The following is a 26,450-nucleotide window of genomic DNA, read 5'->3' on the forward strand; positions in this document are numbered from 1 at the left end:
GAGGCTTAAAACCAAATGTTTAGTGTAGTGTAGTACAGTATTTATGTTTTGTTTTGTTTTGTTTTGGAATAGTAAATTAGGAGTGTGAGGCAGCACTGTATTGTTATATTAAGAGAAGATGGAGATCAAATACAGACTCAGTTCTAGGAAAGAGATTAATAGCAAACGTTCTCCCTAAGGAGAGTGTCTGAGAACAGCATGCTCTGGATGATTAGTAGAGAAATTTACGGTAACAAACACTGCACAGCTGTCTGCCCTGTACTTGTCTGAACATTGGACTGGTTCACCTTGAGCTGCCTGCGAACGCGGTCGATGAAGAATTTCCAACAATTTTCTCTTGTATCCATCAGTCCCGAGCTGCGGACCTCTGGTCTCACACTGCCAATGATGCTCTCCACCTCATCATCTGGGAACAGGTCGGGAATCTCTCCTTGAATGAATAAAATGATCCATGTAGTGAAAACATGAAGACTAAAGCTGAAGGAACCAGTATTTTTTCTGTAAGACAAAACTTCCTTTTTATGCTAATGTAGAGATCTCCTATAAGACACATGAGCAGGGCATGGAATTTCCAGTTGTTTAGGATTTGCCCTGATACCACCATGTGATCACCTGAGCAACCACAATGCTCCTAGGGTGGTTCATTCATCAGAACTAATACCCCTCGAATTGTGTAGAGAGCACATTTTTCAAAGGCAGCTGTAGTATGTGCTTCTTCTCTACAGTAAAGAAATCTCTAAAGTAGAATTAGACAAGTCTGCCAGTTTGTTCTCAGTTTGTTAGGTGACTTTCACCTTTCAGGTTGTACTCTGTGGGATGAGACTACAAGACAGGGACAGCAAATAGGTCTACTGGTGAAATATGATGTTTGCTATGTCTGTGACAAAATCACTGAAATGTTCATCTGTGATATGCTAAAATGTAAACATGTGAGGTAGTACTATGAGTCATGAAACTAGCAAGCAGTCATTACTATTTGAAAATTTGGTCATACCAAACCATATTAGTCTGTTCAGAAAGTACTGAAGAGATGATCTATTTGGATTCTTAAAAATTTAACATTGTTTTTTATATGTTGCACCTTTCAAATTTATAGTATAAATCTAATCTTTGCTTTGCTTGCAATCCTTCACGATGATGTTGTAGTTGATGAGTAATGCTGCAGAAATGGCACCACGGTGATTTGCTGCTGTGGCAAGGCAAAAGCACTTCTCTCTAGCAAAACATGACACATATTAATTAATGAAGCCTATTGTTACCTGATGCCAACAGGTCGTTGACCAGAACAAGAAACTTCTCATCAGCCACTTGGGCATCAGTCATTAGGAACACGGTGCCAATATTCTTCACGCCAGCTTTGATGTAGAGGGACGCCAGGTCACTCTAGGTGATAGGGACAGAGGCAGAGAGAAAAGCATGGAGTGAGAGATCGACACACATAATGAGATTGGACCGTGAGAGGCCTAAAGACTTGTTATTTTGCAGTGCTACATGCCTGACCTTAATCACTGTCAGCATACTGTGTGCATTACCAGCATGGTGTGACCATGCTGTCAAAATTCTGACTACACTGTAACTAAACAGGAATTCTATTTAATTTAGCTTAATTGTTAAATTAAACCTCACCTGGCTTGCAGAACTGTGTGCATGTGTGCAATATACTGTTTAAAGGCATAATAAGAGACTAGTTCAGATATATGTCTTTGGAGAGTGAAGTGTTTGCAGTGTAATCCACCTCACACCTTTAGGTCAGCAATACCGTAGCCTTTTTTCAAGGTGATCTGGAAAACCTCCAGATTGGAGATGAAGGCAGCCAGCCGGGTCAGACTCTGCTTGCCGCTGCCACCCACTCCAACCAGCAGCGCATTACCGCGTGGAGACTCCAGGATTCGGTTTATACGGCAACTACAGACAGTCGGGGGAGGGAGGAAGGAGCGGTGTGAGGGAGCAAACGGTGGAGGGGTGAGATAAAAGGTAGAGGGAGACAAGGTGGATAAAGACTATCTCTGACTCATAGCACCAACAGCAAAAGACAAACACAGGCAGTTTCTGTCTCTCTGCTTTCTAATCGCCTGTCACCAACAGCCTCATTAATCAGATGTACCAAAATGAAATGTATTAAACATTAAACTAAATTGTACTGTGCTCTTGAGTCTTTATCAAAACGAGATAAATGTTTCTCTTGTCTCGTAATTTTAACCACATAAAATGATTCCATTTTTATTGTTACATTTGAAGTTGTTGTTGCACTTCAATTGAAAATGCTTTCATGGTTGTCAGGTGACATTTTCACTTCGATCTGTTCTCATTCAGTAGCTTTTCTCTCTGTCAATTAAACTACTTTTTAACTTACTTTCCTAAATTGTAAATTTACATTTCATTCATTAATTTTCCATGGTTTAGACATTGACTGACAATTCATCTGCTTTTAACTCTTAAACTTTAGCTGACAGTTTACCTACTTTCAGTTTGTGCTCTTGAAATGTTTAAAACACTTTCGAAGCACAGTACAGGTACGCACCAACTTTCTCAACTTTCACTTCGATTAAAATTTCAACTGTTTTTACTGATTTCCGTTCAACTGAATTAATAATTTTCATATCTTATTTTTAAAATGACACTTCAACTGTTCTCATCTCGGTGCTTTCAGTGCTTACCTGACAGCTGACATTTCAGTTTGCTCATAAAAAGAGCAAAAGGTACTTTCATTGAACATTGATCAAAATACTTCCCATACAGCTTCACATAAATCTCATGATATTTTACATTTAAACAATAAACCATTTATGAACTTGCTATTATTAACATAAGTGAGCACACGCTAACTTCTTGTACAATTGTGCCCCTGTTAGTCATATTACCCATTAAATGATGAAAACCTATGTGCCCCTGTACCTTCCTGATAGATCATTCTTCTCCATCAAATAGATAAAAGGACTGGACCTTCCAAAAACAATAGGTTGCTACTGCATGACTTGCAGGTTCATAAATATACAATTATATGCTGTAGTCAGGTTATCTTTAGAATATCAAGTAAATGCATAGTCATGCAAAATGCATAAATTTTATCTGAATACTACTCTCCTCCTAGCACCTAGCACCTTCCCTACCTAAAAAACTAGTTCTCTCTAGTTGAACAAAGCACCATTATTCCTGATTTATTTTTAAAGCTGCTGAAAGATTTTAGTTCCTTTGCTCAAATCACTTAAGGGCTGAGTCTGTATTGTTCTTACTACAAATCTAACAAAATAACACATTGTTGGTGTTAAACTGTCATTCAAAACCAACGTTCATAACCAGTCTGTGGCTTTTAACCCCAAAACTACTGGTTCATAGTAGTCACAACTAGAGCTTGGTTGGATTATTTTCAGTTGTGGATTAATGCTCATTTGGTGGTCTAGAGCAGGATGGTGGTAACAACATTATGTGTTCATGACAGTCAATCATGTCACCCAGTGGTACAATGGATATACACAGTATTTGTTAGTACAGTGTGTTGTTGTCTTTTTACAGAATCTGTTGACAATTAGAAAAATATAGATTATGAGAGACTTTCTAACAGATAAGGTGATTATTAATTCAAACTCACAAATTTGATGTGTTTCTTTTAATTAAACAATATGAAGGGCCAGCTGTTTAAGCGCAAACACATTTTCAGACTGAACCTCTACTCTTCTGCCTTTTTGTTAGGCTGTCATGATGTCTTACAGATTTTCCTGTCTCTGCTTTTGACAGTCTGTAAAATAGAACTGTTAATCCTAAAATACCTGCAATGCCAGTTGATTTCCTTGACAGACAATAAAGAAACTGACAATTATACTGTTGCTGTACTCTCCCCCACACAGTCCTCAAAACTTGCACTCACATGTGAGCCATGGCATCCTCAAACAGCACCAGGTTTAGAGTGGCATTGACCTCATTGTAGCTGTCCAGCACCTCCAGCAGGGTTTTATTGAGGCTGCTCCAGGACTCTGCAGCCATATACCTGGCCTCCCCCAGCCCACGGGCAAAGTGGCAGTACAGGTTCATTTCCCTGGCCTGCTCCAGAGTCTCCTCCATGTCCTCGGGGAGAGAAACACACACACATATTGCAGTGGTAAATATACAGACCCACACACTACCCCTGTCAGCATAACATTAGTGTTAAGCTTAAACAGTCTGGACAGGGACACAGCTGAATATCACAGCTGCACAGAGGGTGACCTAGTTCATTTTCACCCTGGCAACTGTTGGACTTACTTTGAGTGTTTCACTGGGGAGATTTTGTGTGTCTCTCAAGGATGCTTCCTTCCACCGCTAACTTTAAATGGCATAAAGCTTTCTTATTCTTTAGTGATGACTAAGGAATTTCTGTACAAATTTATATCTATATTATGCTCTGGTGCAGACTTCATTTTCATAAAACCAAGAGCTCTTTCTTACAGTGCAACAGCCTCTGAAGACGTTCTTGTTTGCATGTAAAAATAGCAAGAAAACATGCTGCAGATTGCTCTGTGGCACAGGGGCAAATTGTCATAAGTTTACAGAAGGTGCCAGCTCTGAATAATACATTCTGGAGTGGGTAGAATTATTCTCTCTCTTTCTGTGGGTGTGTGTACACATATACTTGTCAGGTTCTTCATTGTGGCATGACTAGTGTGCATGAGCCAAACAGGGTAGTGAGGGGAGCAGTGGACAGAAAACCATTAAAATGTTTTCCAATTTGCCAGGCAGTGCAGACCCTGACAGCCAGACCCCCACACCACACTGATTAATATTCTCTCCAACCCTCCCCTGGCCCTCTGTCCTTTCTCTCCACCCCAGCATTCCTTTTTCTCCCCTCCTCATTCTCTTCGCTGTGTTTGCCACTGATGTCCAGGTCCAGACCAGAGCAGGAAGCCTAATGATTTCCCACACCTCCATGCCCTCCCCTATCCTACATCCTCCCGTTCTTGTCTTCCTGTGCTGAACTTTGTAAAAACTCTCACCTCGTGAAACTTTTTCACTGTGTCCGCCTGCAGTTTATCAAAGACCTGGAAGTCCTGCTCCTCCACCAGCTTGTCTCTGTAGACCCGGCAGGACTCGTGCAGGAAGATTTTCAGCAAGTCCTGGGGGGCTTTCAGACACTCGCCAGTGCAGAAGAGAATGCCCTGGGCGGAGAGGAGATAGGGAGGCTTACAGTTTCATTGAATGGCCCATTTACACTACAACAAGGAAAAAAAATACAGTACAGTCACTGTGGGTAAATCAATGGATATTGAGTGAGGAAGCTCTTATTAGGGATGTCAGAGAAACACAGAAAATAATGGCAGCACTTTTCTTTCATTGCCCTGTCTCAGAAGTAGTGCTGCATGTGGAGAAAAATTCTGTGGGCAGGTGTTGAATTTAAGAAATTAATTATGAAAAATGAAGTGTATGTAAAGTTCCCAGTGTTTTGTTTCCAAAAGGCCTTATCTGAAATCACTTCCCTTTTTATCCTTTTTATCTACACATTTCTTGTCTCCACTTCTATTTGTGTTGTTATTATGTGTGACTTTTATATTCTATACACTGGTATAAAGAATTCACACAGTTTCAATGACATATAATTTGAATTGAACTGAATTAACGCCCACACAGGACAAATGAACCCTGATGATCAAAAGAGGGAACACAATTTATGTATTTTACATTCTCTTTCTTTTGTTGGCATCATTTCTCCCTCACCTTTTTTTATTACAGTTTTACTTACTTACTTTACATATTTGGCACCTAATTGTTACAAGGGCAATACCCTTGGCCATGGAGGCTGGCCATGTATGTGTCTAACTCCCATTGGATTTAACTCTGCTCTTTTACATAGTTTATACAGTAGAGAAACTCTGTTTACACATCCTGTAAATTACCATAATGAAGGCCCTGTGCTGATTTGCTGTGATATAATAATAAAGATTGTGTCATGAGCCTGGTCCTGCTTCCTGTCATCTACTCTTATTTTGGTAACTCCTTCCAATCCTTACCTGTCTCTCCTGCCTTCAGCTTCACATAATTATCCTTATCAGTTTCACCTGTGTTCCAACCACTATTTCCATCCATAAAGGCACACATCTAACTAAGACCAAATTAGATCAGAGCATAAAAAATGTGAAAATAAAAACCTGAAAAAACTCCTGACAATGAGCAGATGAGTGTTTAGTGGATGATTGATGATTAATGTGTCTCTAGAGGGGGCTTGTGTGACGTGTTGGCTTTCCCACAGGGCCATTCATGATGCAGCCAGGCAGAACTCAATCTAGGGGCCTCATATAACAGGTGCCGTGTAGAGTGAAAAAGGGGAAGGATAGGCGCCCAGGCACTGTTTGTTCCCCTCTGCGCACTGTCACCCAAGAGGCTGAGGCAGATGTGTGTTTCCAGCCCCAGAACTTATTCTAATCAACACAATCTCCAGGGGTAAAGCCAGCTGAATCTGATCTGCCTTCATATGTGAGCCCACTGAATGTGACAATTGGCTGCTAAATCCACTGTGTAATGGTGCAGATGGGCGGTGTGCTGTATGTGTGGCTACGTGTGTGGTTGTGTGTATTAAAGACTCAAACAGAGCCAGAATTATTGCCACTATATATCTACAAAAGTCAAGATGTTTACATGATTATGTGTGACTGATTTAATCCTTTGACTTTTAATAGATCTATCTTTTTCTACTCCATTTCACTACTTAATGGTGTCAAGCCTTACACCCTGCATTTCTGTGTAAAAATGTGCCTGAGCAAAACAAAACACCATATGGCAACTCTATATAACAGTCATACTCACAGCTTAGCTGTACCAATCTAACAAATCTGACAAACAGCAAAGCACTAAAAAACTGAGGAAAGAACTTTGTACTCTTTCCATCCACTTGACTACCTCATCCTGTCCCTGGTCTTTCATTGCTTTGTTAAACTCAGAGGAGAGAGATTAAAGAGTTCTGGGTGTCAGCATGTCTGTCAGTCGGCTGTCTGCAGTGGGTGCGCTTTCCTGTTCCTCGTAGTCTGACAGCTGCTCTGAACCCCAAACAATGCTTCCCCTTGCAAACAAATGCACCCAACTGACTATCCATGGAACATCATCCAGACATGTTGTGCAGTCAGTACAGTTCGGCTTCAGAGTCTCTCTGCACAAGTCTCACAAACACTCTCCTTCCCTTGTCTCTGTCCTCCTCGTTCATTCTGCCCATCTTTCCACCCCCCTTAAAGTTCTAGGAGCTAATTTAGGCTGACGTGAGGAAGATATGCCAGCAGATATGCCCGTTGGTCATGGCAGAGAGAGACATTGGCGAACAGAGCTCTTTGACAACACTCCCAACTGGATTCCAAACAGTTCGTCTTGCCCTATTAGTGGAATTTGGCTACTGTACTTCACTTTTTGCGCATCTAAATTAACATCCACAGGACTTAATGATTGCCCCAATGTTTTGAGAAATTAGAAATTTCCTACTATGTGGGAGAAAGAGTACTATAAGAATGTATGTAATAAGAAGGAGGAGGGAAGGAGAATTTACTGGCATTAGCTCCTACCTACTATTTAACAAAAATACCCTGACCTAGGAATTTTGTCAGCACAAAACATTAACAATATTCCAATAAAGGTGCAACCTGGTGTGTAGTCTGGACCTGCGATTTTTGTCACATTTAAAAACACCTTTACAAGGAGTGTTGCAAGCACAGAGTCTCTGAGCTCATCTTTCTAGCTCATTAGAGTTGATCATAATGAGACGGTTGCCTTTGGCTACATCACTAAGTTTCAAAGTTAAAAAAAAACAAAGCAAAGAGTTTCAAAAAATCTCTCCCAATTATTTCCGCTGAGGCAAACATCTGAAACGTCAAGCCAGAAAACAGAGTGACAACCATTTAGGCCGAACGCTCAAAATTAGAGGAAGCGTTTGTACTGTCACACCAAATACTTTCCCACTAGCACTGAAGGTGCAAAAGCACAGACGTACGGTGGAGGAATTACAACTCAGGCAGTGCTGTGAGCTGCAAGCCTGCTCACCTCCTCCCACCTGTCCTAAGGTGTTAGAGCCAGGAGCTGAATAAGGTAGGCAGAAAAACTTCAAAAGTTCCAGGAGTAGCATTCTCTCTGTGCAGAGAGGAACGGTGAGAAATCTCTACCACAGTTTCCTCTCTGTGGTTACTGGAAATCCAGTTACACTTTGCAGACACTGTGCAACAAAGATGTTGACAAAACAGAAGGGCCTTTTCAAACACAGGCTTCAAAGTGTTGAGGTGGAGCTGAACTCCCTGCTGTGCTATTACTAAAATTGGTATCAGCTCCACCCACGCATATTTTAAAGTATCAGCTAAAATAAAGCAAATCAGATACCAGTCCTTCATTACTTTTACCATTCTGCTTCTCTTTCACCTCTCCTCTAGAGTGTCCCTCCCACCCTGCCCTATGTAGAGTAGGGATGGGAACTGTGAGCTGCTCATGGATACAGAGTGGAGCAGAGAGGTTATATTTTACTTGAGTTAGCCACAATACATTAGTCCTGTGTTCAAATGGCATGTTATGAATGTCAATCTAAAAGGCTAATGGATCATTACAAAACCCTTATATATGTTGATATGCTGAAAACATTTTGTTTTAATGAAAATCAATAAAGTTTCCAGGTAACCTGAAACTCTAATTGTGGTGTATAAAATCTGTTTTTTAATTTTTTTAATTTTGTAGACTGTGTGGTTGGGACAGAGCACAAATTAAAGCAAAAAAACAACAAAGTAGTACACTTTTCACAGTGATTTGCCAGATTTAGTGGTTGAAGTGTTAAAACAGGCAGTTTTTGTACTTCCTTAAGCTTATGTTTATCATTCTTCATCATTTTCTGTGTCAACTATTGGCTCATCTAATGACACTAGCGTCAGCCTCTTCTGGAAGTTGTATGGCTTTTGAACTTTGTTTGATTTTGGCCCATTTCAGATCCAGTTGCCTGTTTTGACTTTCTACCTGCTGTCAACCTTTACCTGTATATTTGAAACTGCAATTATAATGCACAGTCTGTGTTTCCAAATTCAAAAAGCTGCTTTTTCATCATCATTTTATCCATTGTGAAAGTGATTGATTAGTTCATTTTTTAAGGAGGCATACTTAAGCCCGCATTTTCCCCCTCCTGTGCGTAGTATAGTAAAAACTTAGAGCTGCTTTCTAAACTCCTAGATAGAAGTATGAAAAATGAAGTTCCTATAGCTGGCTGGCTTAAAGCATTAATTATACAATGGAGTGCGTTAAATGAGAGAGCCAGCCCTCCATGAAACCATGGAGGATTCTGACAGAAATATTGCCGCAAAAGCTTCTCCCTTGACAGCCTTTGCACTCTGATATTATATTCATTTAAATACATTAAATCATCACTAATATCCGTGGAAGTGCAAATCCATTCTATTTTCTGTTACACTTATTTGAGACTTATTTCTAGCTTTCAGACCCAGCTCTTAAATCAATAATCATTTAGATGAGAAATTAGTGACAGAAGCCTGGCTCTTTCCACATGGGAAGCAGAGCCATAGAAACAGAAAGAGAATCAGAGAATAATATCCAACTCCGTGTCTGAAATGGAAAAGGGATTGACGTGAAGAGGCACACAACTTTTTCCAAGTAACATCTGACATTTTACTGTAAAAAGATTACTCTCAGGTTGTTTTCTAAAAAAAATCTATCTGGATATTCTTTCTAGTCTTTGCTAAGTGTCACCTGGAAGATGTTGGAGAGGTCTCTCAGGTTAAAGATGTAGTGGAATTTGACGGCTGTGGGAAGGAACGTAGAAGAGACATGTTGATGCACAGCCAAGGCTAACTGGACCAGGGCAGGGCAGCTCTTCTGCAGGGCTGCAGTGAAACCCTCGCCTCTCAGATGCTGGGACAGGATGGAGGTGTAGATGGTGCTCAGAGCCTCGGCTCCAGGAAATGAAAGGGCAAAGACAGAGAAGTGCCGCTAGGAGAAAGGAGAGACAGCAAAAACAAGTAAACATTATGTTCTAAACCAGTAATGCAGCCAGTCGCCTTCCAAATTTCAAAGCACAAGTCACTTAGTGGGTGTTCGGAGCAGTTAAGGGGAGATAAACTGTTACAGTCACATGTACCTTTTAAATAAAAATATGACTGTCTTTAAGTTTGACCTCAAATTATGACTGTCCTGTTGACAAGTGTTTCTACAACTTTAGTGAAATTTATATAAGTGAGCATGTTTACACAACAGTATTCCAGTCTTCAAGTCCCTGATTGAATACCATTTTTTAATCATTTAAAACCTGTTTTAAGGAGTCTTGAATATACTTTCTTACTTATAAAAACTACAGTATGGCATAACATGCAAATATGTTAGATGAAGATAAAAATACTTGACCTTTCTTTTCACTGTGACTTTAAGGAATTAGAACTAATACACAGTATGTGCAGAACATGACATTTTACACCTTCAGTGTAGTGTAAAAATAAGCTGTGCTTAAAGTATGGGCAAACTATGTAATAGAGACACTATCTCTAAATAGACTAATAAGGTCTTAGCTAAAGATCCGTCTGTCTGAGATAGAGGCAGACAGGGTGGAAGGTAGCCTGAATGTGGTGTCCAACTTTTGACTTTAAAAGAGCCACACTTGAGATGTCGAAAGAATATGACAGCACTAAAGCAGTTCTGGGCTAAAATGCATCCTGAACGCCAGTCTGAGCCACAGCTATAGAAAGAGCCTGGATGAGATTATTTCTTGGGGGGGCCGGGGGGATCTAATATTTAGATGACTCATGCATTAATCCTAAAGCATGACATAATCAGGATATATGAAAACTTTACATTAGATTAACGTAAAAATGAATGCACTGACACTGAATAGACACATTAACTATAACTGGGGCTTTCCACCTTCATGTGTTTTCCCAAGCCTATATGTTTTGACAAATTACTTTAGTTGGAGACACTGCACAAATAAATAAGAAAAGATTGTGTCACCTCTCTCAGAGAAACCAATTTCCTAAATGTTGAATTATAATATTGAGACATGACTCCATTTACATTTTCTAAAATTTTTGTCAAAAACAAATCAACTCTGCTTCAATGCCCCAACAACTGAATGCATGGACTAATTACCTTTTTTAAAACTTTTTTACTAATAGAACAATAAAATAGAAATGAATGTCTTGATAACAAGCATGCAAAAGGAATAAGTGCATAACTAAGCGCTGCAAGGACATGCTGTATGTGTGTGTATGTACCTGCAGACGTGGATTGATGGTGAAGCTGCCAGCTGTAGGGTTCATGCAGGACACGTATTGAACATTGTGTATTTCCTTCAAAAGCAGCTTATTACGGTCATACCTGGGAATATACACACAAACACACACACACACAAGCAAGCAAGAAATCATTATTTAAGAGCCTGCATAAACACACACACACTGGTTCTTAGAGACACACACCTTCCCCTTACTTTTGCCGATATGGACGCCTCAGCTCTTACTTAAGCTGGCGTGGCTCAGTAGCATCCAACTTCCTCTCAATTTCATACCTGAAATCCTCCCAGCATATCTTTAATGGGCTGACCGTGTCTAAGCCAGTCAGCCTATGTCTGACACAGTGGAACCATGTTCAGAATGGCCTCACTGTGTTAGAGAGATGAGCAACAAAATCCTTTTAAGGGGAATCATACAATCCTGCTCTCACATTTGACTTTTGACTCTCATAAAAGTTGCAGTAGCATATTGATACGAAGGTGAAGATCTGTCTGAATACTAAAATGAAGGCAGTGGAAAGCTCTTTGTGTGAATTATTAGGTTAATATACCACAAGCTCCTGGCACTCCATTATCTGAATGATCCTTTTCTATGTTAATACATGAAAAGATTGTCTGAAACTGTCCATCATTTAGGCAATTAATGTGACAAACAGTTCCACCACTGATGGTAGTATTTTCTCACCTAGAAAGACATAGAATAGTCATCTTGTTCCTGATTCAAACAGCACAAGCCTGTACTCATGCTTGCTCTTACATATATATTACACAGCTGTGTGATAATGACAGAGACTTTACCAGTGATTGTAGTCCATGTGTTGGCGTATGAGTGTGTGCGGTTGCACAGTGCCATATGCATCCACCTCAGGCATATTCATGTCGTCTATGAAGTAGATCAGTCTTCTGCTACCCGGAGGTCCATAGTTACGTCCTGCTTTCTTCTCAAGAGGCTTTTCCAACACCGCTATGTAGGAGAGGAATGAAGGAGCAGAGATGTAGGGAAAAAAAGGTGAGCAGAGAGAAATGTCTAATTAAATAATAGCTCTGGAGTTGTCAAAGATAGATCTTGATCATGATCCATTGTTTAAAAGTCCTTTTAGCCAACATGGAGTCAGGTTTATTTAAATAATCCAAAATACAAAGTTCAGCTGGCTATACAGTTTGCCTGGTTTCAGACCTCTCAATAGGGTTATGTTGGAAATTCTTCTAACAAAGTTCTTGAGACTGACTTTGGATTGTTCCATATTTGGGTATAGAAACTTGCATTCACAGTCTCATCTATAAATGCCATCTCCTCTACATCTTCTTGGGCCCTTATCAGCACACTCCCACCACCATGTTTCACATTCAGTATTATTTAGTTGCTGTGGTAGTCCTAGCCAGCTCTAAGCCAAACATGTTGGATCCTATCTGATCCAAAGTCATTTATTTTTGTTTCATCTGACCAAAGAATGTGCTGCCAATATTCATCGGACTTCTTTTCATGTTCTTTGGCAAAGTGTAGCAGTTTTTACCATTTTGTCAGCAATGTTTTTTATTCTTGGACGCTGTCTGTAGAGGTTAACCTCATTCAGTGTTCTTCACACTGTCTGATCAGTAACCAGTTTCCACAGATAATTCCAACACCAAGTCCTAAGCATTCACCTGTCTGTCTTCAATGCAAGATTGTGAAAATACCAAATTGTGTGTGTGGCATAATTTTTCAAAGACAGTCACTGCTGCTCTTGTACTAAGTCCCATCTTCATGAAGTCTTACAGTCTGGCTTTCTGTATGCCCAGGTAGTTGCTTACCATGTGGTCTCAAGCATTAGACACAACACAGGCTAAAACTGAAATTAAATAAAGTGTTGCATGACACATGAAGGGTCCAGTTCAAGGTACAGACAAGAATATCAGGAACAGATAATAAGATCTGTTACAGGTACAAATGGTTGAAACTAAGTCTTGCACCGGGCGAAATGGATGATCTGACCAAGGAGTGAGTAAAACTAATTTGGAAGCTGATAGAGGAATGAAGAACAGGGCAGTAGGCAGGAATAGACAATTAAGTGTGTAAAGCTGGTTAACAACTAAAGAATATTGTTTTTGGAAGGTTCAACATGCAGAAGCTTAAGGAAGTGAGAATGTGGCTGAGGGCATTAATAAAGGCAGCACTGTTATTAAATTTTTATCTATGACTGCAATCCTGACATGTTACGTAAACTAAAAAAGACTCCTGTCATCGAATCAGGAGCCAATACTTTCTAAAGCAGTCATGTAAAGCTTTTACCTTGGAGCATAGCAGATGTGGTGTAATAGTTGAATGGGACGTTCTTGATCATGTATTTCTCTGCATCCAATGATGCCAGTTTATCACCAACCAGAACAGACTTCCCAGTCCCTGCATTCCCGACCAACATGACCGGGCGGCGATGCTCCAGGAGGCGGTCCATGAAGTAACGAACTCGAATGGTCTCTGTTGTGTGGACCAGACATGCCTGCACATAGGAAACAAACACACACACACACATTGGTATATACAAAATCTAAAAAACATTTGAAAATGTCTATGTCCACTAGTACAGAGTCCAGGTAATGACAGAATAATCTGCAGTGTGTCATGTCATGCCTAACCCAGGTTAGGTAGTTTCTCCTGTGTGAGAGTCTGACTTTGTCTCTGAATTTTCAGCTGTGCGCTACATTTGTGGCAGAACAGCAACTGATAGACAACACATTTTACCTAATTTCTTGAAAAATGTGTAATATATTAGTTAAAGAGTTAAAAACATATTGTCAGTTAAAAGATTCCAAATTTGATGGGAACATTGTTAAATAACAAAATTTATTTTTTGTACAATGACATAAAGCAGACATAAGCAGCAATTCCTCAGTGCTAACAGTTGAAAAAATATTATACTCAAGTGATTTCTGTATTACCCCAAACATCTTCTCGTCTTTATCTACTGCAATTTACTGTTACTCAATGATTCCTGTTATAAGCTAAAATCGGGCAGTATCATTGGCTTCTATGGTAAAGCGTTGCTTGGCCTCTGAAAACCCTAACCTAATGCAACTCTGTTTTTTGCAACATTTGCCACAAATGTATTTTTCATGTCTTGCAACAAATTCTTCAAAATGTGTTACTAGTCCCCTGTAATTCATAGGAACTTCTTTTTTCTTTTACTGTACATTATTCATATGCACAGACCCTGTGTTGTTTATACAGAAATACAGCTTAAAACTATAAATAGGTTGCTTATTGTTCGTGATTAACTAAATCTAAACTAAACTTTTGTACCTGAAGTGGTGTATCAGTATCCATCTCAAACCTGGGCACCATTTTGGACCAGGGTTCAAACTTCTTGCTCTCAGGGTCGATGTAGTAGTCAAACACGGTGCCCTGGGATGGGAATTTGATGGTTTTGAACTCAGTCACCCACCACTTGCTGAACTCCACTCTGTAGTCGACCAACTACACTCACAGAGAACACACAGGGACACAGAGGGTAGGCAAAGCAGTCAATACTCTAAAATGACTTCCTCTCTGCTTTTTTTTTATTTTACTCCATACAGTAGCTATAGATCCATGCGTTTGATTTACTGGTGTGAATACAAAGCAGAGGACAAATAACTTGCAAAAACATAGAAATCCAGCCACAGCCGCAAAAGGGTAGAAAATGAGTGATGGGAGGCCTATCTATCCATCTGTCTCATTCAGACAGTGAAGTAGCCTGGTGCCTGGCAGTTCTTCGCCTTCCTCTCTGCCTCCCCACCTCTTGATACCTGTCTCTTTTATTCCTACCCAACTCTCCAGTCAATAAAACCACTTAGCATTTAAATGCATCTGTGATGGGTAAATCAAGTGGAGTACATTTGTACCAAGGGGAGAGCAGTTTTATCCCATAACTTAGATGGACGCGCGTACTGTATGGTGCTAACTGGATTGCTTAGCAACTGCTCGCCTGCCGATTTAAATTCAGGCAGCCTATGAGCTGTTGAGCAGGAATCCAGTCCACTTCATTTTGAGATGGAGATCTCGACTTTTTCAAAAACCTGCCATTTCTTCAACAGAAAATAACTTTGAAATGACTTCTTATAAATAGAGATACAAAGTTGAGTTGCATAAGAGCCATCGGGGCTCAAAGAATATCCATAATGCAAGTGCAAAAAAACTCTTTCAGGAAGGAGTTATGAGGAGAGAAAAAAACATTCAGCCATTTCACTTGTCCCATTCTTTTCTATCTTAACGTATCCACATAAGTAAGTGTGCCCAGAGGCTCACGCAGTACCTGGTCCTGGAACATTGCTCCCCCAAAGGCCCAGACGGCAGCAAAGACAAAATAGAGCTCATAAAGTTCCTTGGCACAGTCTGGTGGGGTGTTTTCTGGAGTCAGCAGACATTCCAGCAAGTAGCACAGCATCTGGACCATGCTCTGCTCAGGGATAGGGATGATCTTCTTAAACCTGAGCATAGACAGATGCATCACATCAGTGGATTCAGGCATTAGCACCATCTTGTGTGTCTCTTTCAGTAAGGAAAAGAACTACTGTCCTGAAAGAGAACAACAACATGTTCATTATACACTCTCCTCCAGAACTATTGGAACAGTGAGGCCAGTTCCTTTATTTTTGCTGTAGACTGTAAAAAAAAATGTGTTTAGGTTTCAAAAAGAATGGAAAATGAATAAGAGACAGAAGATCAATATTTCAGCTTTAATTTCTAGGTGTTTATATTTGGAGATAGCAGCCTTTGTTTGAACCCAACCATTTTTCATGTGAGCAAAAGTATTGGAACATGTGGCTGGCAGGAGTGTTTTGTTGCCCAGGTGAGTCCTATTACATTGATTATTCAATAAGAATAAATAGCACTGAATGTCTGCTCTCAGTTTCAGATTTGGGTTTTGCCTGGTGTAACTATCATGAAAACCAGAGAGCTATCTATGGGTAAAAAACAAGCATTTATAAAGTTGAGAGAAGATGGAAAAACAATCATAGCCATTGCACAAATATTGCCCGTAGCTCGTTCAACCATTTGAAATTTCGTGAAGAAGAAAGAAACCACTGGTGTACTAAGTAACGTGTCGAATGAACAATACTAAGGAAAGCAACAGCAGTTGGTGAGAGAAACATTGTGAGAACTGTACAGAGGCTACACCAGAAGATGCAGACCACACAGCATTAACAAAAACAGGACGGCCAGGCTGGAATTTGCCAAAAAGGTGCAGAAATGAGCCTCAAAAATTCTGGGACAAAGTTTGATTAACTTATGCGACAAAGATTAACCTTTACCTAAGTAATAGCAAGGCTAAAGTTAGGAAAAAGACAGAATCTGCTCATTACCCCAAACATACAAGCTCATCTGTGAAACACAGTGGAGGTAATGTCATGGTTTGGGCTGCATAGCTTCTCCATCTTGACTGATGATGTAACACATGATGGCAGCAGCAAAATGAACTCAGAAGTCTACTGAAACCTTATGTCTGCCAATTTAAAGAAACATGCAACAAAACTGATTGTGAGAATGTAGCAAGATAAAACAGACACAAAACACACTGCAAAAACAACAAAGAAGTTCATCAGGGGCAAAAAATGGAGGGATTTAGACTGGCCAAGTCAGTCTCCAGACTTAGAGCATTTTACCTGCTTAAAAAGAGACTGAAGGGAGTAGCCACCCAAAACAAAAAACTGAAGGAGGCTGCAGTGAAAGCCTGGAAAAGCATCACAAATGAAGAATGCAAAGGTTTGGTAATGCCAGTGGGTAACAGGTTTGATGTATATGCATTATGCATTCTTCTTAAATCGCTTCATTTAACCAAACAAAATTGAATCATGTTTACTTTTAGCAAACTGCATGACAAATATACAAGCTGTGGTACAGTGGTGCATTTTTCAAATTTGGCTTCACATTGTGGACAAAATATTCCTCCCCTGTGTCTCACTCCTCTGCTTCCTGTTGCTGTTGTCTGCTCCAATAACAGTGGTGATGGAGGTGTTGGAGGAGGCGAGAGGTCCTGTACAATAGAAAGTAGGATGGCATCCAGTTCTTTTGAGTCAGGCGTTGTTTGTGCCGGTCCATAACACCCACTTTAGCACAGTCCCACCCATTCCATGTTATGTCACACCCCAATGTCCTACGTCAACTGGGCATGACTGTTAGAGTGACATTTCATAGTGACAAGGAGCTGCTCAGGATCTCCCATACCTTAATCTGAGGGTGTCCAGGCAAGCGGGGAGGTACTTGTCAAACAGTATGGTCAGGTTGGCCTTCTCTGACTGTACCTCCCTCCTGTCAATCCAGCTGGACACCGCTGGGTTCCAGCCGAGGTCTGCTGGGTTTATGTACAGGATACCTGCAAAGAAGAGCTCTCATGATAAAACTTAGACAAATGGGCCTCCCTGCATCCATACTGTATATACCCTGTCACAGCTGTCTTTTGAAGTTTTGAATTTCCCATGTAATTTGTTGTTCTTTTGTTTCATTCAGTGCAATCCAATATGTATAAAAGTTAAGTAGTAGGAATATTATTTTCATTACTGATTTATCTATGGATTTTTTTGATGATAAATTACTTAATCGCATTACAAATAGCGGCAATAGTCACTATTTTACACACTATATTAGACAAGAACAGAGAATGTTTGGCATTTTTCCAAATAAAGCTATAGTACAACTTGTCTGTTCTATGTTTTACATCAAGAAACAAAAGACAAGAAAACACTGTTGATGGAGTAAAGACTGAAAAGGCATGGCTTACACTATTTGCAGAAGGATATGGAGATGAGATAAAAATAGTTTATTACAAGCTGCAAGCTATTGCTACATCTCATTGGCTATACGTTTTGCTCCATATTCCATCATTGTTCCATTTACACTACAGGATTAAAAGTCATAAATATTGACTCAAAAGCAGTTGGTAGCATCATGATTATATGTGTAAACACTACAGGACCATTTAGGAAGATAATAGGTTCAGACCAGCTTCAAGTCGGGAGGTGGGTAGGAGTATCACTGGGAGGTGATTGTGTGGGGACAGTATGTGAGTTGCATTATTTATATTTGATCTGTGTTGTCAAAACCAAAATGCATCTATCTTTCACTTCTTGAAGTGGTGATTTGTTCAGGAGAAATCTTTACCTTGCATTACATAGTCAGTTTTATTTCATATTTAGATTATTTTTGTGGATGTAATATGAACATATTTTATCCATGTTAGTAAAAATTGATTGATTCGTGCAGCTTCAAATTAGTCCTAAAACTGGATTTTGATACACAGTCAACCATTCATTTCCAGTTAGGTAGAACATGGAACTGAGAACCTATTAGAGGCCTGGGGTGTGTGACAAATGCCCATTTAACCCGACCTAGCTGCTACAAGGACATCTAAATTAGAAAGAAATCCAATATTTTAAAAACTGGCCAGGCAGAAGGAGAAGACAAAGAAAGAAAAGAAAAGTAACTACCTGCTCTGGACACAGTAGCAGGTGTAGCAGTGCGAAGGTGGCTGATCTCAAACACAAGTCTCATGGTGGGGTTTAGAGGGATCCGCTCATTACTGGCTAGAGTCAGCACCTAACAGGAGGAGAGACCTTATACACAAAGTCTATGCAGACACTGTATCACAAAAAAAAATGTTCTTTTTGTGTATTTTACACAGCCTGGATTATGTCACATCCTATCCTGAACTCTTTTCATTAATAGTAGCATTGAATGCAGACGCTGTCATTTATTCCTTCCTCTACATAGTACAAATAGTTCACTATTCTTTTATATGAGTGATGAGTCAACCATATTTTCCTATTTATTTCAGAGCGCTGGTTTAGTGAGCAGCAGGCAGTGAAAATGTTATTTTGAAACTGAGCAAAGGGCTCACTCAATACATTCACACACATACTCAATTTGCCCAGACCTTATTGTCATCCATGACGGTGTTGAGTGACTCAATCCACATTGGGTCAATGTCTCCATCCAGAACAATCCACTTGGGTCCATTGTGACTAATGTTGGCGAGTTCACGCATTATACTAGAGAAAAGGCCTGTAGGGAGAAGAGATAACATTTGTCTTACTCAGGTCAGGTACTGTTTAATCAAACACTTCGGTAGGATTCAGTACCATCTTTCCACTCTCTGGTTGCTGGGTTAATGATCCCAAAAAGCTCATCATTGGTCACAGCCTTTGGGTTAAGGTCCGCCCACACAGGTCTGCGCTTCATGTTCTGATAGGTCCTCTGAAGTGATCTCATCACCTGACTCTTCCCAGTTCCTGCGTTTCCGATGACAAATACAGAGTGACGCACCGCCAGAAGCTCCTCCAGCTGCACCACCTAACACACACAGAATAAAAATTGTACAATATTCTTTGTTTACATCACATATAGGACACTGGTGACACTGTATAAATATACACCCTTTACCCTTTTACAGGATGATAACATTTCATGGACAGCTCCACATCAGCATTCATTATATCTCACCCTTAATGTTGTGGTTTACAGCGTATTTAATGTAATGCAGAATGACAAGGAGGTGTGAAGCACTGTAGTGCAGCACAGCAGCTTGGTACATTGTTCACAGACTACAAAATGACAGCAGTGGAAGGACAGATATCTGCATCCTCATTATTCTGTGTTTGCACAATTGAAAGAACACTCCACTCTTTCAGGAAACTCAGGAAAAAAAGTTAACTTATGGTAGAAAATACTACTACTACTACTACTTATTATTATACTTATATAATAAGATATTTTACCCCCTCAACTATGATTACATAGATTAGTATATTGCTAAACCGTGATTACGGCACAAGTGTGTAGCAACACTGTTTCAAAAGATTAAAGAGCACAATAGAAAATAAATAGTGATGTTAAAATAAATACACATGAATTACGTAACACAGCTGAAAGATCTATATATATATATATAACTATTTAGGAAAACTAAAATTTTAAAAGGGACAGCTGGTGTTTGACTGGAACACTGTCAGTCATGAAAAGCAACAGGATGGTTGTCCTTTGATAACAGCAGTTTTTAATGGTCATTTTTTCTTAAATCCATAATGCTTTATTAGTTCATTTAATATTTAACACTTCTGTTCTCCATACTTTTCTTGCTACAAAAGATAACCCCAGTGATGTCATAAGGGTTATTTTAGCTTGGGTTTACAGTTTTTAAGCATTGCTCCAACTCAAGTTGGGGTGTGATAAAGTCTTTTTATTTCTTAACATTTTCTGTTAATTCATGTTTGCAAGTTGACACCACAGAGTGAGTACCAGAGAGAAAATGGGGGAAAGAGAGAGTTCCTCCTCACTTCCACTCAAACATACAGATGGTGAGATTGATCAATGCCATCGACCGGGCTCCTAGAAGCTTCCACTCCACATCCATTCAGCTGGAGCGCAGGCAGCTTTATGCTCTCAAAGGCCCCAACTGATTATTGCTTTGATGTGGGGTGGGCTAATGCTAGCACAGGCTAACTCTAGGGGTATGTGGTCTCTCTCACCTCCTCTGCTCCCCCCTCGCTGTCTGAAATCAAAAGGTTGGGCTCACAAACAAAGACAGTAAAAGTTCAGGCTCTGGAGGTGGATGGTTGTTATTGACCGCTCAGCCATTCTCTCTTCCTCTCTCACTATGTTTCTCCTCCTCTTTGTTTATTTCAGGGGCTGTCTCTCACAGTGTCAGGGTTAAGTGGCATGGTGCAGCGCCAGCCTCCATTGATGGAGTGTTATTACGTGGTTTCCGTGTCTATTTGACCTGAGGCAGATTGCACTTATTTCCCCTGGTCTTGCGTTCATCTGTCGCTGACATATATTGTGTATGTGTGTGTGTGCGCGTATCTGTATGTAATATATTGACTAGAATTAGGTCAGCAGTTTGGGCACCTGAACACTCATCATTGGCTTTCTACAATATTTGCCCAATTCATCCAGATCCTGCAGTTTGACACTAATGTGTATTTCAGAAGATCATTATGACGTGATGTAAATAGCTTTTGTAAAGAAACTAAGATAAATCTAAATGAAAGTGCTACAACTGTAATATCTGTCTGAATTGATGATGATGAAGATGAAACCCCCTTTCACTCCTGTTTCTCAGACAACTTGGGATGGCATTTGCTTCATCTTGGCTTGGCGAGACTTGCAAAACTTCTATTTTTGAGTTCCAAAAGAGAGAATCGAAACAAAATTTGATAAACTCCAGCAGACAAGCATGGATCCTGTCAGGTAGAAACATGTTTACTTTACCTTGAGTACAAAGTTGTCCTCGGCCTGTAACTTCAAATCCAGAATGGACTCCTTCACATGCTTCTCAAAGTCAAAGTCTCTCTTCCTTGGGACTTCCAGGGCAGGAAACAGGTCTCCGATCAGCCCCATGAACACAGGCATGTCATCAGTCACAATCTTAGGGATGTTGAAGTCTCTTAAAGCGCGCATTAGTACCTGGTCCTCTGCTCTTCCAGGGTCACCTCTCTTTAGAGAGCCAGCCACCACCAGAACTGATTTGATGGCTCGCAGGCCCCAGTCATAATGGTCCTTTTGCAAAGGCCAGCAAAATATCAGTGAGCAGAAGGAAATTCACAGACCTGTTCATTTCAGCTACTGATAGCATGAACCTCACCAAAATTAGGATTAAAACTATTTTAATACAGACCACCATCATCCACCAGACAACCTAAATATCCCTCCAGCTGCTGACAGAAAAACATCATCTCAAAATACGAGGAAATGAATGTGCTATGTACAGCACGGCTGGATCAACTCATTTAAGACTAATGAGGCAAGAATTAGGTGGGCACTGTAGACCTACATAATAAAAACTATTAAAAGATTTTTAAAGTGAGCTACACATTTTCCTAACAGATTAATGTGGCTCTGTGCTAAATGGAGATTTTTGAAATTCTTCTCATCTGACATCAATATTATAGGTATTGCCATTCTCTGTGTATTGACTAGAGATCTATCTGCCAGTCACAGATGATTTATTGTACTAATCAAGTGATCAGAATAGTTATGAACATTAGAACAGCGTGTTCTGTTATGCTAGATCACAGAACCCACAGACCAAAGTGGAGGTCAGGGACCATTGTGGCTTTACCAGCCATGATTTTAACAATTTACTTCCATAAAACTAGAGGCACCAAATTTGTAAGAGCATTATTTCAGCTTCTTGCAGTTTTTAATAGTATGGAATAAATTTATCCAGAACTGAAGGCTCATAAAAGCATTTACCTAAGTTGTGGAGCTCCACTTTTGCTATTAGCACTGTAAGTGTTATTATTGCTTCTTTAATAATGATGGCATGACATGTAAAACAGCACAGGACTGAAAAAGATTAAAGAAGACATTAGATGGAATAACATCCAAACTCCCTGCAGCTTCTTATTCATATGCATGTAACACTTCACTCAGATAGTTAAATCAGAAAGTCAGCTCTTGTTTGGTGCCTTTGAGTCATTCCTCTATCAAAAGACTCAAGTATAAAACAAATAATGTGTCAGTTGTTAAGCTTTAAAGTGATAATTAATGTGTTTTTTTCTAACCATATCACATGCATAATTGAAGAATATACAGAAGAAAGCTGACAGTACCTGTTTGGACAGGAGCTCTTTACAGAGCGTGTAGAGTGTGATAAACTTCCTAGCGAGGACCCTGGCGTTAATAAAGCCCTCAGCCACTAGCATGATTTCACAGATGAGCTCAAAGTCTGGCACCACCATGGCACAGGGTCTGTGGGAAAAATGTAGTTCAACCTCATAAATCAATACTTTCTCAAAGACTTCTCCTTGATCTACTGTGGCTTGGAGTGAATCTCAATAGTGATGTAGCCAGACGATATGAAGGCATCTCTCATTTACTTTGTTAAAAATAAATCTATATGATTTACATTCAATATATTATATTTATTTATTTTAAATTTACTTTGGTTTTAAGTTAAAGGATACAGTGGCTCATTTGTCACATAATCATATTTGATATTTATCTAAGTCAAGAGTGTTAACAAATATAATGCGCCTAAAATAATAACACAAAACAATCATGTCTTTATTCAGAACAACCATAAAAAGTGGGTTAACCCTTTGGCAGCAATAAACTCAACCATGCGCTAGCTGTAGATCAGACCAGCACATTGTTCAGGAGGAATTGCAGCCCATTCCTTCTGCAGAACTGCTTTAGCTCTGCCATATTCTTTAGATGTCTCATGTGTGTAGATCTCTTTAAGTCGTTCTATAGCATCTCTATTGGTTTGAGGTCTGGGCTCGATGATTTGATTTTGTGTTTTGGGTCATCGTTCTGTAGCATCACCCCACATCAATAGAGTTTCAACTGACATACAGACATTTTCTCATTATCCTGAAGAATTTAGCGATTCACTTGGAAATTCATCTTTAACCCCAATTACTGCAAGCTGGCCAGGCCCTGATGCAACAAAGCAGGCCTAAATCATGAGGTTTTCCTCCGCCATACTTTACAATTTGGATGATGTTTTCATGATGATATGCAGTGACCAAGATGTAGTGCTGTGTATTCTTTAAAAATAGTGCTTAGTTTTGTCAGTCCACAAAACAGTTCTAAAACCTGACTCCAATCATTATTGCAAAGGTTCACATACTTTTTCCACTATGAGGTTGTTCTCAAAAAAGACATAAAATATAAGATTTTTTGTGTTATCATTTTAGGCAAAAAAATTTGTAATACTCTTGAGGTAGATGAAGTTCAGATCACATTTTATGACAAATTAATGCAGACTACAAATCTACAAATGCCACTCTAGATGTGTTTGGGTTACTAGACAATTTTCAGGGCTAGCTGCAAATGTTCAAGGATTATTTCACCCAACTGACGAAAAAGAACATTTTGCATCACAGATACAGATGTGTGGCATATAGGGTAAAACAAAAAAAAGTGTCTTAGGTAACATTGATTCTCCATCTCCATGATGGGGTTCATCCTGAAGGAGACCACTCCATCAGGGCAGTGTGTAAGATGACATGAAAGATGATAACTCTTTATTTGATTTCCTCTAAGGAGACAAATGGACCCAAACCATGGACTCTCATGTGCATTCATCTTTGGAATGAGAGGTTTAGACACTGCACCCTACACTGCTGATATTCCTCTCTATGTATTTGTTGACAGGCTGGTCTTGCTGACACATTGTGATCATGTTTTGCACATGACTTTTTCACTCACCTGAGGAAGAGTCACTCTTTTCCTCACATATCAGACTAACACACAAGCATCGTGGTCATCAAATGTATGCCACCATTTCTGACACTATTTACGGATGTCTGTTCCATGTATCTAAATGCAGAGATGATTTTTGTCACTGTTTCTATTGAAACACAAAATATTTGTGACTGAAGCTCCTGCCATCCATGCCCCAACATGTTCTCTGTACATGTTTTCAATTACTTTGAAGTTAGATTTCAAAGTAGATATTTTCCTTTTGTCATCTTGAGCTTAAATTTGAATCTACTGACCCTGCTCTGCACTTTTATATATGCCACAGAGCATGACAGACAGCATGAACAGATTGCATTTCTTCCCCTAAAAACTCAAAATATTTCTTTGAGGTTATGTCTTTATTGAAATTTAAAGTTCTCTGAAGACCAAAGAATGGTACACTAGTTGAGAGCTGTGTGTTTGTTTGAAGTTCAGTGGCCTTTCACTCACCTGAACAGAGCCTTGAGGTTCTCAGGAAGCTCAGTCCTGCCAGCGTAGCCTGGATTCATTGTGATGAAGATACCAACAGAGGGGCAAAGATTCACCTCCTCTCCCATGAAGTTAAACCTCTGTTTTTTATCGCGAATGGCATCCTGGATACTTTTAACCTGCACATACAGAGAACAAAATCACAGTGCAGAATGATTATTTATTATTATTATTATCATTTCTAGTATTCTAGTTAGTGTATCTAAACCTGTGTCTATAACACCAAGTATTATAAACTTTTTTAAACCTTACTGTTTAGTGATGCCAGAGCTAAAGTTTACATTTAGTCCTTTAGCAGACGCTTTTATCCAAAGCGACTTACAAGTGAGGAACAAGGCAAGCAAACAAAATCTAAGTCAAGGATAAAAAAACATCTAGCAAAGTGCTATCAAAGTTAATGGCATTTCCAACAAATGCTTCCAAACAGTGCAACCATCACACGGGATGTAGTCTGAAAAGGTTTGCCATCACTAATTAGCATAGTATTAATATCACTAAGCACATTCCAGATACAAATTGTTACAAATTGCAACAGGCTGTCAAATTGTTATGCAGCATGTACCTTTTTTTTCAAGGACACAATTTCATTAATAATGCAAGCATGCTATCAGCCAGGGCTTGTTGGATGGATGAACTACCAAGGCTTCGCTTGTTGATTGAATGAGATATCACAAATGAACTTTTTGGTGAGTGTGTATGTGTGTTTGAGTCTTGGCCTAAAACTCTGACTCCCAGCCTGTAAGAGGCTTTATGAATTTAACATGCGTGTGGTAAAAGAGTGTAGCGAGTCAACAGCTGGAAAGAAGAGGAACATCCCTTCATGGATGAGTACTCGGCTACAGATCACTCAGTCATACTAACACAACAGGGAGAGGAGGGAAAAATGCAAAAACAAACAGCGCAGCTCCATGGGCTTGTTTTGTGGTGTTTTATGTGAAACGACAGCAGCCAACCACTGGTATTTAAAACAAAAAAAAAAAGCATGTTTAAGAACAAAGTTAGAACAAAGTTCAAGGCCAGACCTGGCTTCACTCTATGCCATCCCCTTGAATGCACAGCCTGGAGGTAGCAGCTTCAGTCCAGGGCCTGTGTTAGCTCTAAACATCACCAATTTATCTCCATGTTGTTGCATCTGGCAGCCTTCTGTTTGTCTCTGCTTTATTTAACTTAGATCTGGTCCTGCCACCTGTGTTAGCAGATCCTACTGGCAGCCAAGTATGTCACCATGCAATGTTAGCTGCTCCCGCTTTAAGAGGATGGATTAGTTATGTGTGCTGTGGTGAGAGATGGCTCAGCATTGGCTCCAGTGAAGCAAGCTGAGTGCTGGAGCAGGTTGCCAGCTGTCACAGCAGGAGTCTGACGCTCCTCTGTTGTCAAGGTCTACTCCTCCACGTATAAACCACCATGATTTATTATTCATTACGCCACACAACACCTATTCATTCTTCTGGCACTTAAAAATTCTCTAAGTACTTTATACTTCCACAGCTTATGAAAAAAAAACTGCCTGAATCTTATTGCTGCTACAGGGAGTAGGGAAGAAGAACA

The 26,450-nt window shown here is 39.8% G+C and overlaps 1 protein-coding gene across 2 annotated transcripts in view; it reads right to left on the reverse strand.

The window, feature by feature from the left end:
- The window catches only part of LOC113156499 (dynein heavy chain 9, axonemal), a 107,380-nt gene that overhangs the window by 53,084 nt on the left and 27,846 nt on the right, over positions 1 to 26,450 (reverse strand). The window contains exons 31-48 of one of the 2 annotated variants that reach the window (XM_026351675.1): positions 24,864 to 25,021; positions 22,778 to 22,916; positions 21,435 to 21,722; positions 19,307 to 19,517; positions 19,102 to 19,229; positions 18,656 to 18,764; positions 17,397 to 17,544; positions 15,484 to 15,658; positions 14,493 to 14,666; positions 13,485 to 13,692; positions 12,014 to 12,179; positions 11,199 to 11,301; positions 9,685 to 9,924; positions 4,968 to 5,129; positions 3,866 to 4,062; positions 1,743 to 1,905; positions 1,260 to 1,383; positions 288 to 430 (exon numbers count right to left, since the gene is read on the reverse strand). In XM_026351675.1, the coding sequence (XP_026207460.1) occupies positions 288 to 430; positions 1,260 to 1,383; positions 1,743 to 1,905; positions 3,866 to 4,062; positions 4,968 to 5,129; positions 9,685 to 9,924; positions 11,199 to 11,301; positions 12,014 to 12,179; positions 13,485 to 13,692; positions 14,493 to 14,666; positions 15,484 to 15,658; positions 17,397 to 17,544; positions 18,656 to 18,764; positions 19,102 to 19,229; positions 19,307 to 19,517; positions 21,435 to 21,722; positions 22,778 to 22,916; positions 24,864 to 25,021 (3,036 nt within the window). Of the gene's footprint in view, positions 1 to 287; positions 431 to 1,259; positions 1,384 to 1,742; positions 1,906 to 3,865; positions 4,063 to 4,967; positions 5,130 to 9,684; positions 9,925 to 11,198; positions 11,302 to 11,413; positions 11,539 to 12,013; positions 12,180 to 13,484; positions 13,693 to 14,492; positions 14,667 to 15,483; positions 15,659 to 17,396; positions 17,545 to 18,655; positions 18,765 to 19,101; positions 19,230 to 19,306; positions 19,518 to 21,434; positions 21,723 to 22,777; positions 22,917 to 24,863; positions 25,022 to 26,450 lie in introns of those variants that run through there. The other variant, XM_026351676.1, reaches the window with a different exon arrangement.

Source organism: Anabas testudineus, chromosome 19 (genome assembly GCF_900324465.2).
Source record: "Anabas testudineus chromosome 19, fAnaTes1.2, whole genome shotgun sequence".
NCBI lineage: Eukaryota > Metazoa > Chordata > Actinopteri > Anabantiformes > Anabantidae > Anabas > Anabas testudineus.